The 15417-nt window shown below is 39.2% G+C and overlaps 1 protein-coding gene across 1 annotated transcript in view; it reads left to right on the top strand.

Moving 5' to 3' along the window:
• Window positions 1–15417, top strand: part of LOC100542789 (cytosolic phospholipase A2 epsilon-like) — a 36523-nt gene that overhangs the window by 8222 nt on the left and 12884 nt on the right. Inside the window, exons 5-13 of the mRNA XM_085224830.1 lie at window positions 5206–5278; window positions 9081–9217; window positions 10182–10313; window positions 11758–11798; window positions 12775–12817; window positions 13327–13384; window positions 13841–14007; window positions 14125–14211; window positions 15338–15375. Of these exons, the coding sequence (XP_085080956.1) occupies window positions 5206–5278; window positions 9081–9217; window positions 10182–10313; window positions 11758–11798; window positions 12775–12817; window positions 13327–13384; window positions 13841–14007; window positions 14125–14211; window positions 15338–15375 (776 nt within the window). The remainder of the gene's footprint in view (window positions 1–5205; window positions 5279–9080; window positions 9218–10181; window positions 10314–11757; window positions 11799–12774; window positions 12818–13326; window positions 13385–13840; window positions 14008–14124; window positions 14212–15337; window positions 15376–15417) is intronic.

The following is a 15417-nucleotide window of genomic DNA, read 5'->3' as shown; positions in this document are numbered from 1 at the left end:
ATGCTGCTGTCAGCACAGGTGAATTTTCCCTGCTGACATCAGGATTATCATGGCCATATGCATGAAAGGAGTGTTTCCATTTGGCTGTGGAAGAGTTTGATTCCAACAACATCCAGCCAAGACTTCTCCTAACAATGCTGAAAGGAAGATCTGATAAGAAATTATGTTCCTAAAACATGTAACATGCAGCTTGTGGAAGCCAATGATGCTGACAGCTGCCTCCTCAGTGCTCCCCAGTTCCCTGCACAGCCAACAGCTGAGGTGCCACAGCTTCGTTGTCTGGAGGAGGTAAAGGAAGGAAGCAATTAGAGCAGCAGTTTTTCCAGCATGGAGTATTGGTTCCTCAGGAATGAGGAAGAACTTCAGGGACATCTCCAAACACAGCAGCCAGTCATTCTCAACCTGAGAAGCATGCTACAGAGGGTTCCCCTGGCATCTCCTATGGTGATGGTAGATGGACTTCAGGACACTGACACTTAGCTTGACTGAATGATGTTCACAACCTGAAGCATTCCAATTACACCTGTAGAAATACTCTGTAGAAACTCAAGGGCGTATGCTCTCTAAAGGACCTGATTCACAGATATAGCTCAAGATAGGCATTTCTTCACACATCCCCAGTTCTAGATACACCATCAGCAGCAAAGTATTTTAGTTTGTTTGATTTGGTCCCTGGCTACCATCAAGTTAAATTGGCACCTGGAGATGAAGAAGGGAGCACCCTGGTGACATCCTGTGCATGATTTCATCTCAACAGAATGCTTCTCTGGGCCAGGAATGCAGGGGGGCAAAGAAGGTTATCTTTGCCAGGAAAGGCTGCCATGCCAGTAGATGACATAGAAAAATATGCAGGCATTATTACTGGGTGACTGCAAGAAAAATGTATGGGCGGAGAAGAAAATCTTTTCATGGTTTTCATAGAGAATACTTTTTTTTCTTTCAACTTGATCAGAAGAAATAGCCTTTTCCGATGGTTGTAAATGTAAATTTCTTGTCCTCGAGTTTTGTGGATTTTTTGTTTGTTTGTTTTGTTTTGTTTTAAATCTCAACTAATCTTTGCAGGATGGCCTGTGGAAAAGCATGCATTGTGGTTGCATATTACCATAGGTAATTGTACCAGCACATTTTGGCACATGATTTTCTTTGCTTCCTCACCACACTTTTTCATCCAGTCCTGAAAGAGGCCACCTCCTCACAGGACCAGATGGCAAACATTCCATATTTCATATAGAAAATCAACAGCTGAGCTACTGTATGATAACGGGGATAGTATTCATCACACACACTGAAGATGAATTTCAGGAACTCTGCACGATGTTTCTATTTGCTTAGAATGACCTTGGAATACATTCCAATCTAAGAAGGGCTATATTCAATACTGTGTGTACGTTGGTTGCCTCCAGAGGTTGAAGAGTAAATTCTCCTCTCTGGAATCAATGGTGTTGGATGACTACTCTCTGGTTTGGGCAAGCAAGTACCATATTCCACTAACTGATGAGACATCTATGTTAAAACAGGCAGCTAACACTGAAAACCAAAATATATGCTGATGTGGTATATATTTGATAATAGTTTTGGGATACTATGAGACTAGAGTAATCTACAGTAGATATGATGGAGTCGTGATAGTCTGTATCATTGGTACCACAAGCACAGAAGATGCTGTTAGCAATAGCCCGTGCTGGAAGAGCCTGCTAGATGAAGAAATATAGAAGCTAAAGAAAGCCATGGACAGAAGAAGTAAAAAAAAGTAAAGAAGAATAACTATCTTCTGTTTTCATGGACTCATTAGGAAGAACTGCCATGTTAGAGCCACTTGTGATGTGACAGGGTGTATTATACAGCTAAAATAGCTCAGCATTAACACCAGCACTTTTTGAGATGGCTGCATGCCACACATTCCTACTTGTAAATGTGAGTGTGACCTTAAAGAGGGCTAGGATAGACTTAGGGATGCACAAATATGTCAGGAATGCAGACTGCTTGGAATCCTCATAGAACTCACTACAGAGAAATTTCTGTTTTGATGTTCTTGCTAGACTGAGTGGGAGAAGGTTGGATTATTTGTATGATGGAGGAATCCTTCATTTCCACCAACACAATAACATGGTGCCAAGTTTCATAACAAGTTCTTTTTCTTTTGAGAAGTGGTGGAAAAGTGGAAGAAGAGAATATGAGTTCGGCTCTGTGTTTGATGGAGGTGCTGTTTAGAGAACTCCAACAACCTTAATTTACCTGGGAGCACAGAGAAACTGGTAACGAATGCACTGCCCTGTTTGTGCACAGGTATCTCAATGTGCTACACTGCTTGCAGTTGTGTTATAGCACTTGAACACAACGCACACACAAGCACAATTTTGGAAACACTGAACTACTATCAGGGTGACAGACAAAAATCAGTGAAACAAGTCATAGACCAGCCACCCCAGTCTTGCTCTTATTAAAAATAATGATATTTAATGACAGCATTAAACAATAGTTGTAGCATGCCCTTCCTTGCTCCAGCACTCGGTTCTGTTTGATGTCTTTCACCATGCAAGGCATTGCAAAAAGCCCCTCAGTGCGTGGAGCATGATGACAGCAGTAACACTTACATGTAAGAAGGTCGTAATAGGTTTTACATAGATTGAATAACAGGACTTACATCCTTTTTGTAGAATCAAACAATCATTAAAATTGGAAAGAGCACTAAGATGATCTAGTCCAACCATCAACCCATACCTGTGACCACTAAAGCCCATGTTGCTCACTGTGACATTCACCCTTTTCTTGAAAACCTCCAGGGATAATGACTCCACCACCTCCCTGGGCAACCTATTTTCTTCATGCATACATAACTGGTATTTTCTTTGTATAACTAAACCCTAACACATCATGTTACAATTGTCACAGGTGCTTTTAAAATACATTAATTTTGCTTAATATGTTACTGGAATTAATTAAAATAGCAAACCCTACACTGAGCAGAAGAACTAATTGGACCTGACCTTCAGCTGATTTCTGTTCTCCTTGGTTTTGGTACCACAGGGCTGCTATGGGTGCTGTCCAGCTGCTGGGTGCAGGCTGGCTGCTGCTTCTCTGTAGTAGCTGGCTTGTGGCATCTGCCTCTCCTGCAGCGTGAGTGCTGAACTGGATTTCTGTAGGTTCTATGATGTTTTGTGAAATCTTAGCATGTCTATTTGAGAAACCCATGTCTGAGAATTTATTTTCCCGTGTCAGTTGTGGAAATTTGGCCAGCACATTAAAAAATCATTACCTGGGAACCAAGGGACAAATGATCAGATGACATCAACTGATTATCATTAAAAAACAAACAATAAAAAAACAAACACTTCCACATCTTATCTAAGACATCTTAGATCAGAATCTAAAACTGCTTTGCAAATACTGAATCCATCAGTTCTTACTCAAGCAAGGGAGCTTCCAGCATAACTGGAACAGATGTATGAGCTGGCAGCACCCTGTACCATCCCTGAGTTCTTTTCAGATAAACAGCTGCAGGAATTGCTCCACGCTTATGCAGATCTTGACAAACAATGAGTTTCTGCCTTCTAGGGCATATGCTGGGCTCCAAGGTGCCCAAGCACATTCTTAGCATGTGAGTGTGGTGTTCCACCTTTGCTAATTATCCAGCTAAGAAGAAGTGTTAATCAACTGGGTGGAGAGCTGCATTAATATGGCTTTACTAGTTTGGAAATGTGAGCCAGTGTCTTTGCATGGGGGTAACTGTGAGGACATACTACTCCATCAGCTGTTGCTTGCAAACCTGGCAGCTCCTGTTATGCTTTTTTTTCCTTGAGAATGCTTGAAATAGAAGGCAGGTAGATTGATGAGGATGATTTTCATGAAGAAGTAATAAAAAAAGGCAGAAGGTGAGGATTTCTTGCAGTACATAGAGGCAGGCTAGCAGAACTCCTTTTTAAGATCTCAGCGTAATTCTTCACCAAAGCATAAAGTATAAAAGAAGAGAGAACTTTAAACACAAATAGGAAAAGTAATTTTTGTGACAGAAGATCATTAATTTTCTTCCCATCTGAAAATAAAATCCTTTTTGTTCTGTTCTATTAAAAAAAATGTTTTTGGCAATGGTTCACATATTGTTTTAAGTGAGGTTCTTGCAGCCACTCTTTATCAGTCTTAGCATCAATTTTGTCTGCTTGTTTATAGCAACTCTAGGAAGTCTCTGGAGTGCTATAGAAATAGAAGGATGCTCCTGCATGAGAGGAAACCAGTTTATAAAAATGGCAGTTGTCAAATGTAGTGGCTTGGAGGGCCTGTAACCACTAGTGCAGTCTAGGAGTCTGAGGAAATGACCATGTCTTACAGCTTCAGGGAATGCTGATTTATTTATTGGCTTTGTTAAGAGTTGACTTTTGCAGATACGACTGAGCCAGAGGCAAGTTTTTGGAATAAACCAGCAGGAAATCACCTTCCCTGGGAGAAGGAAATCATGTTACCCACTATAGTAAATAGGAAGAGGCGCCTGCAGTCACAAAATCTAGAGAGACTTGTTTTATAGAAGATTACAACTGAAGTATTCAAAGAAACCAAAGGATGTTAAGCACTTCCCTTCTGTATGGTTTTTGAAGGGAGTGTTAATTTTTTTTTTTTTTTTCCCAAAGGAACCCATACCTAACTCCCTCGCCTTTATGTCCTTTGGAAATTGTTCTTTGCCATTAGTTTATGTTGTACTCGTGATCCAGAAAAACTCTACTTATGACTGATTTTTTGTTTATTTTTTGTTTTTGTCCTGTAGAATAATAAGGGGGAAAAAAAGAGAGGGAGAGGTACTGGGGGGCAGCTGTTCTGTGTTTTTGAAGCAGAAGTCAAAAACACCTCTCTGTGAGCATTATTTAGGGTTTGCTTGTGTCAAATACAAAGAAACCGCATCCTTCAGCATCAAGTTGTAACAGACTCGGAGAATGGTTGTAGGAAATACTGCTTTGCATTTGCCTTCTTCAGACCCACTGGGACCACAGCGAGACAGAGAATCCTGAGCTCTCTGCTTTGACCCACTGCAGCTGCCTTTGCACTTTGCTATTACACAGTATTGTTGCAGATTTTCTTCTGCAGAACAGCAAGATGGTTGGCATAATTTTTCCTGAATGCATTATGGTCTTGTAGCACTTGGTTAGGTTGCTCATTTTTTGTTATTTTTCCTGCTGAAGATTTATTCATACTCCATTCTCTGTCTTTGTTCTCCAGATAGAATCCTCTCCCTGCTACCTACTGACTGTAAGGATCATCCGAATGAGAAATCTCCAGCGAGTGGATGCTTGTAAGTATCCCAGTTGTTCCTACAAACATCTTGTTTTCCTGAAAGTACTTCAGAGATAACTGGACACTGTAAATACAAAAGCAAACATCAGAAAATTCAAGTTGATTTTATCATTGGGATTTATCCAAATAAATGAATCGCTTTTGCTGATTATTCCATAACCCAGGATCTATTTAATCATGCAAGGATAAATGGTTAAATAAAAGTATGTATATGGTATGTATAATAGTGTATTGTTAAAAGAAGTTAAGTGATACCTAGGATACCAGTGGCAAGTGTTCTTTCATAACAGTGTAGCAACGCTTTGCAAGTATTTCTAAAATGATCGAGTGTTTATTTAAACTAACTGTTACAAACCATGTTGCTTCCAGCTGTTTTGCTGAATGTTATTCTAGCCCTTTCTTGCTGAAGAATGAATGCGTTTTTGAGGATAAGTGCTTTCTCCCAAAGAAAGGAAAGTTTTTACATATATGGATGAAAAACTCTATATCCTTATACCCAGTAGAAAATTTAGATTTTTTCTCATACATTTATAGAAAGCATGTTCATGAATTTATACGTACTTCCACTATTCTCTAAGTTTAGTTTAAGCTGAGGAACTGCTGAGTAGGCAGTGCTCAGTGTCACTGATCCTTCTTGCTCTGTCCGATGGCGTGTTCACCCCCTAGCCCTAAATGTAGCTCTGTGTGGCTGGCACATATAAAAAGCCTGGTGGAGTAGATCTAGTGGATCTATTTGTCTCCCTCCCATCAATCTTTCTGTCTCAATCTCTTGAATTGTGTTATGGCCAGATACCCTTACTACTACTATACTTATCACTGCTATTGTGATAAGCTTCCTGTATTTCCAAAAGCAATGGATAATTTTGCCATTAGGTTGTAGAACCTTGGGAAGAGTGACAGTCAAAAGCAAACATATTTGTTCCCTACAGTAGCATTTCTGACACAGATAAAATGAACAAACAAAGAACAAAACTTTCTAAAATCGTTACCATCAGTCACTATTAATTACTCTGAAAAGGCTATCAAAGCAGGTGCAGAGAGATGGAAGAGATGGATTCCTCATCCTCTCTTTAATGCTTGTGCAGCAGTCTTACAGTTGAGAGTCATACAACAGAGAAGTGACAAGAGCAGGAAAGAAAAGCAGCTCTGTGGAGTTAAAGAATATGCATTATGCCCATGCGCTATAAGGAGATGCATTAAACACGAAATAGACCTGTTAGCAGTTTCTGTTTGTGGCCACTCATGAAAGCTTCAGGGTGAAAGAAGGTAGCTTCAGGGTGAGCATGGAAGGAAAACTATAACCCTGCAGTCTTTAGGTTCTTCTATTTCAGTATGAATGGCAGCAGCTAGCACTATAGCTTTATGTACAGGAAGAGCCTGGAAACATGTTCTGAAAGATGAAGGTCTAGATTTATTTGTGCAATACTACTTCCGTCTTACCCTGTGGCAGTTATGTTTTTCTAGAAGGGGTATCAGAGGACTTCCTGTATCACAGCTCTGAGATATAACTGCCATATCTTAGGTCGTATCACTGGGTCACACTCACACTCTTACATTTGCACCTCCCTCCCTGCCCATGGCTGTGGCACTTCTGTAATGATGCAATAAAGCAGAAGAATTTCATCAAGGACTTGTCTACACTCTTCTGCATGTCAGGTGGCAAGATGGAATTACAAATAACCGGGTTGCAGGAAGAGGTTGTGCAAGTAGGACTGAAGTAATATTTTGAATTAAATACACAGCTGACTAGTATCCCTGCACCCACTCATATAATTAAGGATTGTTTGATATGCTTTGTATCTCAAAGCACATTTAATATGCAAGAATGATGACTCACATCAGTTGAACTGAGTACTTTGTAAGCTAAGACTAAGTAGGCATCGATCTTCAGTAATAAACGTAAAATCATACAGTAGTTATAGATAATTGCATTTTAAAATTAGTATCATTGCTTCTAGAGTATTCAATCATTATTATTATTATTATTATTTTGCAATTTTAAATCTCTTTTAAGAATTATGTGCATAGAATTTCTGAGATCAGAATTCCAAAAATAAAGCAACAAAAAGTCATACAGAAACAGATCAATGCTCATACAAGTCTCTGGGAGGGATATATATTCACTAGATTCACCATGGGTTAGCTTGGTTAGCTTGTTTCTTCAACTCTGCGGGAAGGGTTATTTTTTGGCAGTGAAATTATTAAGAATTTTTTTTTTTTTTTAGTGTGAATAAAGCCTACTTTTTTTTCTTCTGTCTCATTTTTGGCAACAACTAACCTTTTCCAGATGAAACTTTCTCAGAGTAGCCAGTCCAAGGCAGACATACTTCTTGAAAATGTGTGAACTAAATACAGGAATCTGACAAGTAGACCTTAAAGCTAGGTATTAGATCAACTCTATCTATAAAAACAAACAAACAAAAAAACCAAAACAAACAAAAAAAAGACAAGCAACTTCCTTCACTTGGAAAAGATGCATGTGGGACATTTTGATCCTCCTTCAGAGATGAATGAATGTTCATAAGCAAGGAAAAACATACAAAGCATCCAGATTGACCAGGCTGAATTGACATGCCTCCACTGGGGAGACATTTAGGATAAACAGCCAGTGTTTTCAGTCAGTCTCCTAGCAACTTGCTGTGAATATGCAACAACTGTGTTGCAGTGGCTCTCTGCTGTCTATTAATGATGCTCTTGATGCTGCTTAATGTTCATCCATACCAATGGGAATTGTGAAGAACTGAGTACATCTCCCAGAGCTTAGTGCAAAATTGGTAGGCATGTAAGTAGAGCAGAAAGCAAAGAGATTTGGTATTCAAACAAAAGGTCTGAAGTGAAAAGATCCATCCCTGGGAATTACTATTCCCACAGTGATCAGTTTGTGAAGCCCATCATGCTGTGATGTGTGTGCAGGAGAAACAGATGGTACTGGGTTAATTAGTGTCTGTTGCTTCCACCAGTGGGCTTGATCAGAGAGCAGGAAGGTATCCCATTGTGAGCCTTTTTCTTCCCTTTGGGATTTTGTTCTTTAAGAAAAGGAAGAAACCTGAATACTGAAAGCAGAATTCATCTTGGCTAACAGAGCCAGAAAGAAAGTAGAGTGAAGGAGGCAAAGAGAGAAAAGCGGCGGGGAGGTAGGAATGAGGAAGAGCAGAAGATGGCACTCCAGACAAGGACAGTCAAGCTGCTGACAGAACCTTATATATATATGTATATAAATATAATATGTACACCTACATACTACTATTATAAATGCTTTACACGTTATCATAGATATTATAAATACAAAATATACATATATACCTCTATATGTTACTGTTACTTCAAGATGATATATGGAAGCTGGGTAAGTCCAGAAGAGTTTTTGCTTTTCTCCGTAAGTGGATGTGCAAGCTCTGTTCTCTGACCTGCCTGCAGAGTCCTTACCTGCTGCTGAAGAGTACTTTCCATTTACTGTTACCATCACTTGTGCTTCTCTTATGTAAGGATGCCCATTCTTAGAATCAGGAACTTTTTGCATCTGCTTATTTTATTATTGTGTCTTATTGTGTCTGCTTATTTTAGTATTAAGAACTGTCCGTGTGACAGAAAGTTTTGCATCTTATCATCTGTGTGCTTTTTCCCTCAGAGAAAATATCTTGGAAAAAGTCGCTTACCTCAGGCATTTCTGCCTTTAAATAAATCACACTTGCTGTAGGTACCATACAGTCAATTTTTAGTTTCACGCGGCAGTGGTTATGTCATGGTTTCATGACAGGTTACTTTCACATTAACACTGCTCTATTTCTTTCCCTGCTCAGTAAGCCAGGCTGATTGCTATGTTTCACTGTGGCTGCCTACGGCAGCAATCGAAAAGTGCCGCACCAAAACGATAAGAAACTCCAACGACCCAGTGTGGAATGAAACCTTCTACTTCAGGATCCAGAGTAAAGTCAAGGTAAGGAACCAAATCTGTCTGCCTGAAGATGGCTGAGTTTGGTGGGTCCTACTCCCTGTACTGTCCCAGGAGTTCGGTATAGAGTATATGATAAGGGTCTGTTAAAAATGTTAAATGAGTTCCTGGAAACATTCAATGATTCTGTTTAAATTGCTCATGGAGGCACAGCTGCAGAGTCCAGCGTTAAATTAGGGCAGAAAACCCTAGACCTTAAATAAGCAATAATGATTCTGTAGAGTTTGTTGGAAATGATGTGAATAAGAAGAGGTCACAGAATTCAGATTTCTTGTAGAACTCCTTCTCTGTGTCATCTTTCATTGTAGCTCAGCTATTATAATGTGAAAGGAAACAAGGTTTTGAGTGTAACTGATGTGCCATACAACTAATGTGCTGTTGAACACTGAGGAGGTACAACAGCAGATAGCACCTACTTCTGATATATACTCCCTAGTATCTTCTCAGCAAAGAGGATGAATAAGCCTTCTGTGTACTCAGAAGCATATTTGAAGCATGTATTCTTTATATTCGTAGTGCCAATCTACAAAAACTGGCTTTTACAGTAGTATGATGAAATAATGGCTTTATTCAAGAGTGTTTATCTCAAGATGGTTTCTGCTTGTCTAGCTTTCATCATGAAATCTGGTCTGGTGTTACTTGATGGTCAGAGACTTAGCGCTTTACTCAGGTTTTAGGTATTAAGGACTCGTACCAGTTAGTGCAAAGTAGGTAGAGACTTCAGGAGATGAAGAAGCTGTCATGTAAGTATAGACAATGTATTGCTCATTTTATAGCAATTAAGCTGTACAGAGAAGAATCCATTTTAAAATTATAGTATGTTTCTCCCAGGTGAGATGACAGTTAATTCTTCAACTTTTCTTTTCACACACATGCTCAGTACTTCTTCTCTACAACCAGTGTTGTCCAGAGTTTAGAAAGTCTAAAACCCCTCTCCTTATCTTTCTAGAATGTGCTGGAGCTGACAGTGTACGATGAGGATTTTGCAACGCCAGATGACCATCTCCTCTGTACGCTCTTTGATACTGCTAAACTTCCAATTGATAGAACAGTGCTCCTGTATTTCAAGCCCAGCTCAACGGTGAGCTCTGTGAGATCGGTGTCTGTAAGATCTGACAGGAGGGGGTGGAGAAGGCACACAGATACTTGAGTTTTCAAGCCTTATCCATAAATTGTAATGTTTCCATTTCCTGCTCTATGTATTGCCCTGCTTTGTCCTACTTCCACATCTCTGGCAAAGTCTATTGAAACCCTTCTCTATGGTATCTTCCATGAAGAAGTTCCTTTATGGCTACAGCTACTTGACTGCCAGAAGTGAGCATTAGTTGGTACTCCTATCATGATATCCTTGTTTTATTTCCTGGGATTGAACTCAGGAACTTCTGCTCCAATTTGATTCTTCTTCAAAAGCTGTGTGACTCCAATAGGTTTAAAATATAGCAACCAAGATACTAGTGGGGAGTTACAGAACAATTCCAAAAACTTGGAGTGAGATTTCTAAATCCACAGTGGAACACTAATCCCAGTAATTGGTATGTTAACTTCCACACAAAATATAAATGTAAGCAAAAACTGTGGTCATAAATCTGAGTTGGAAAGCCTGAGCCCCTCCTGGTGGTGTTTTTATAAGTGATTAAGGAGCAAATGTCTGAAACAGTGCAGTATGCAGAGAAGGGATCTGACTAAGTTATCTCTGAGCCATACCAAGGCTCTACAGCTGCTGCAGAGTGACTGGTCTGTAAAGACCTTTTTCCCATGTAATTCATAGCCACTGTCCTCCGCATCTTTGATTTTACCTACTGCCATATTGAAGCCATGCCAGGAAGGAAAGCTGAAGTAACTCCTGTTTGTATCCCTCTGCAGTGCACTACAATGAAAAGCCAGCTGACAATTGTTTGGCAATGAGTGCTGTTTCCAGGCTATGAATAACTGATCTAGTCATCTGTAAAATGGGAAAAAGAATCTTGATTTCCTTTGAGGTCTGTAGATCAGATCGGAGAAATATCCTACAACTTCTTGCTACGAGTTGTTTCTGGTTCCCAAACTAGGTTGCTTACAAATAACTCATAAATAAATATCAGCACTGTCTTGCAGGGAGTTGCGTAACTCTATCTAAATTACTCAATAATATTAGTCTTTTATTACTATATTAGAAGTGATGAGTGGAAAGTACCTTTAACTTCCAAGCTAATAGCAAGGACAATTCATCATTGCTAAATAGAGCCAGGAATAGGTAGGAGGGAAAGGCAGAATTCAGATAGCAGAACAAGTTGCCAATTGTCTTACTGGAGCATTTTCAGTAAGAGATAAAAACACAGATTGTTTTGATATAGCCAGTAGAAGGAAGTAGGAGAGGAAGGAATCATGAAACTATTAAATGGTTGTTTCCGATGTTCCACACTGGTATCTTTATCACAGGCTGTACATTGCAACCAGTTACTTCAATACTGCATACTTGTTACCTGGGTTTAGACAAGGGAGAAAGCATCACACTACTTCCTTTAATTTTCTGTTCTTGTTTTTAGGCCAAGGAGGAGCTAGAGGTTGAATTCAAACTGGAGACCTTGTAAGTGATAATGCTGATTCTTTAAAAAATCTGGTAGTGATTATTTGCTAAAACATAGAAACAGCACTAGATTCCACACTTTGTGGGATTTCTGTTAAAAAGAGACAACATTCTTCTTCAGTACTCCTCTGCTGGAGTGAAACACCTGGCTGATCCTCTTGCCAGCTTCACACATAGCTGCTCTCAGAGCACACTTCCCAGCATTGTCTCTCCTATCAACAGTGTCAGACTTAGTCTTCTGCAAGACATTTCAAAAGGCTTTCTAAGTGCATACACGTAAGCTTATGTGTGCATGCAAGTGTATCAGTATTTCAAGCCTGTTTCTGTTTAAGCACTGGGCAGGCTTCTAATGCAGAACCATTCTGGTTAGGTTTCCTTTGTATCTTTAAATTTTCCACTTGCAGCACCATTTTGCTCCTGTAAATTCTCTTTATTCCCCGCCCAACAAAATGCCATTGTGTTTGATATTCTAGTGAAAGGCTTTTCCACCAGCATGGTCAGATTTTTTTTTCCCCGCCCAACAAAATGCCATTGTGTTTGATATTCTAGTGAAAGGCTTTTCCACCAGCATGGTCAGATTTTTTTTTCCATTCACATCTTTTACCCCTTTGATTATATTTGCACATCAGCAAGTACATAGAGCTATCCTTCCCTTCAGGGATATGCCAGTGTTCTAGCAAGTTCTTGGTGGAATATCTGTGCTTTATGTTACAGTGACAGGAAAAATCTGATTGCCTAAAAAAAAAGAAAAGAAAAGAAAAAGTAGTCATGATGTATATCATTCAGCTTTGGTATTGGGACAAATGCCCTTGGAGCAGTACTCAGTCCAAGCAAGCATAGAAAGGATCTTCTTGCATAGTTGCAGGGATCCCTCTGGCACTCACCCTTCTAAAGGGGAGGAAGAGCAACATCATGAACAAAGATAGGTGGGCGTTTGTTTGATCTAAAAAGCCGTGTTTTTCTTTTTATATCAAAGGTCCGGTCCATATGAAAACATTGCTACAAATGGAGTCTTAGTGGTATGTGTCTTTTTCTTAAGAAATTGTCTGTAATTATTTACTTAATACAAAAGGATAGGAAAGCCTGGGGGTTAGCAAAACTGTCAGCTACTAGATAGCCACTATGCCATTCTTTCTTCCTCCTTTCCTGTTAAGATAATTTGAGAGTGGAATATTTTATTTCCGTGTTCATTGGAGAATGAATAATGGTATCCAATTATTTAATGTCTGTCCTATATTTCAAGCCACACACTCTTTCCCTCCATTTCCCTCTGGTACTCCTTCGATAACATACTGCTGTTTATTTAAGCACAGTCATTAAGAGACTGTTAAGCCACTTGTTGATAACTAACTGATCTCCACTAAGGGAGATGAACCATGCCTGGTGGGTAAGCACAGCACTAGATAAGCATACTTACATAGTGTGAAAGAGATGTGAATTCCATAAAACAAACAAGCCCCCCAAAACACTATTAATAGCAGTGCTTTTTCAGAAAATGTGATGATCTTTTTTACCTATTCTTTTACAGTGTCGTGAACTTTGTTGCTTAGAAGTGGAAGTGAATGAAAAGCAGCAGAAAAAGTCAAGTAAGTTTATTGCTTTGGTATCTAACAACAGTCTACTAGTGAGAAAATACCTATTTCATACAACATATTGAATTGGTGAAACAAATATTATTTGCATTATTCAGTGCAATTAGCACCAGGCAAATTCATTACGTAATTATATACTTTGATGACTGCATCTTGTAATCCTTTAGGTATATGCCAACAAGATCTATTAGGACTGCTTCAAAGTTGATATCTCACTTGTATGTAACAGTAAGAATATGTAGAGTCTCTTTTTAAGAAAATAGTCTTAGCTTTGCTTTTTTCCCTTTGCTACTCGGACTCCTTTCAGATTGCTTTCCATTAGGCAATGTTGTGGTCCAAACTCTACAACTGTGATATTGGCACTCCACCTTTAATCAAGGCAGCACAATTTCCAGTTTAATCATACTGACTTTCTCATATACTTTGTACTGTGTGTTGCTTTTTTTCCAGAGAAGGAGCTTTCCCTTACTGTGAAAGGATCCTTTGAAGGGACACAGGATATCACACTGGGCCCTGATGGAGTGGTCAGCCCATCAGGTCCCACCAAATTCCACTATATCAAGTATGCTGAGCCAACGTTGGATGTCATGTTGCCAAAGAAGAGGCGCTACCACCCTGTACGTTGGAGGTGGCCTTAATGTTGAACTGACCATAAATCGCCCTCTAGAAGGTGGGAGGAGCTGGAGAGGGTAAACCTGTGACTGTTTTTGTCCTAAAGTATGTTGTTTTCCCAGTGGACCTGCAGGTTCAGTACAGAAACAGGATCCCCAGTGCTGATGCTGAATTCATTGCCTATGGGAATGAAAACGACAATTGCAGAGGTGAGCATCACTTCCTTGAGGAACAAAATGTCACTCAAGTAGAAATCATTTCAAGCCTCTGTAATACTTCCCAGAGGAGCCCCCGTAAATGGCTGCCAAAAGAGTGAGAAATATTCTGATTTTTTCTCATACCTCTAACAAACAAGAACTCTGTTTCTCTGGCTGTTTTCTCTGGAGAAGCAGGTTGTTCCTCCATTTGTCTCCATCACGCGCCAGTAGCAGATAGAGTGACTTTCAAGGATGTCAAAAAAATAATTATGATTTCTTCACTACATATCTCCATGTTCATGGATCCCTCTTTTGAAGAGAGATTTCCCTTTGAACACAAACTATGGAAAAGACAATAAATCTGCCTGCAGTAAATTATTTCCTTTAAGGGACTGTATATAAATTGTATTAAAAATATTAAATTTAGTATATGAATTTTAAATGATGTGATAAGAATATTGCTTAAAGTAGGTATGGCTGTATAAAGCAATGAAATTAATTGAAAAAAAGTAATAATAAGTAGAATAAGAAACAGATCCTTGTTGTAAAATATTGTGTTATTGTGAAGAAACACCTACAGATCTCCAGGGAAAATCTCATGCAAAGAAGTGAGAGAACATCAGATTTCAGGGCCATTAAAGCATCCCCCCAGAACAGAGCACTCTTTGCCAGTTAACTAACAGTATGAAGGTTGCAATAATAATTTTAAGGCAAAGTTAAATCTGAGAAATAGTGAGTGCAGAATTGCAATCTTTTCACTGCAGGTCTGTGGGCAGGAAGTCAAAGATCTGTTGCATGTCAGAGCCTAAAGAATGGGAAACATACAACAAGTGGTATTTCAGGATGTTGCAAAAAGTTCATTCATAGCACAGGAAATTGGACTTACTGCACTAATCTCAGCATCCTTTGTATGAAGTTTGTTAATGTGTCCTGGAAGAACTTGGGATCTGTGGGTAGGAATATTCCACTGAGGACAGATGAATGGTCTTGAAAATATATGCAGAAATCTCAGACATTTGACTTAGTTATTGCCAGTCTTTGCTGGAGTCTAAGTCAAGCAATGACCCCAGGAGAGAAAGGGGAAAAAGAAACTTGAAAATGAAAATAAAAATATACTGTTTATATATTTGTTTTTCAGGAGAAAAGATTTGATTTGAATGTGAAAGCAGAAAGATGGTAAGGGGTATCCTATTCCTAAAGGTTTGAGCTATTGATTTT

Source organism: Meleagris gallopavo, chromosome 5, assembly GCF_905368555.1.
Source record: "Meleagris gallopavo chromosome 5, MGAL_WU_HG_1.1, whole genome shotgun sequence".
NCBI lineage: Eukaryota > Metazoa > Chordata > Aves > Galliformes > Phasianidae > Meleagris > Meleagris gallopavo.
Note: the sequence above shows the minus strand (reverse complement) of the source record. Positions and strands in the feature narration are given on the sequence as shown.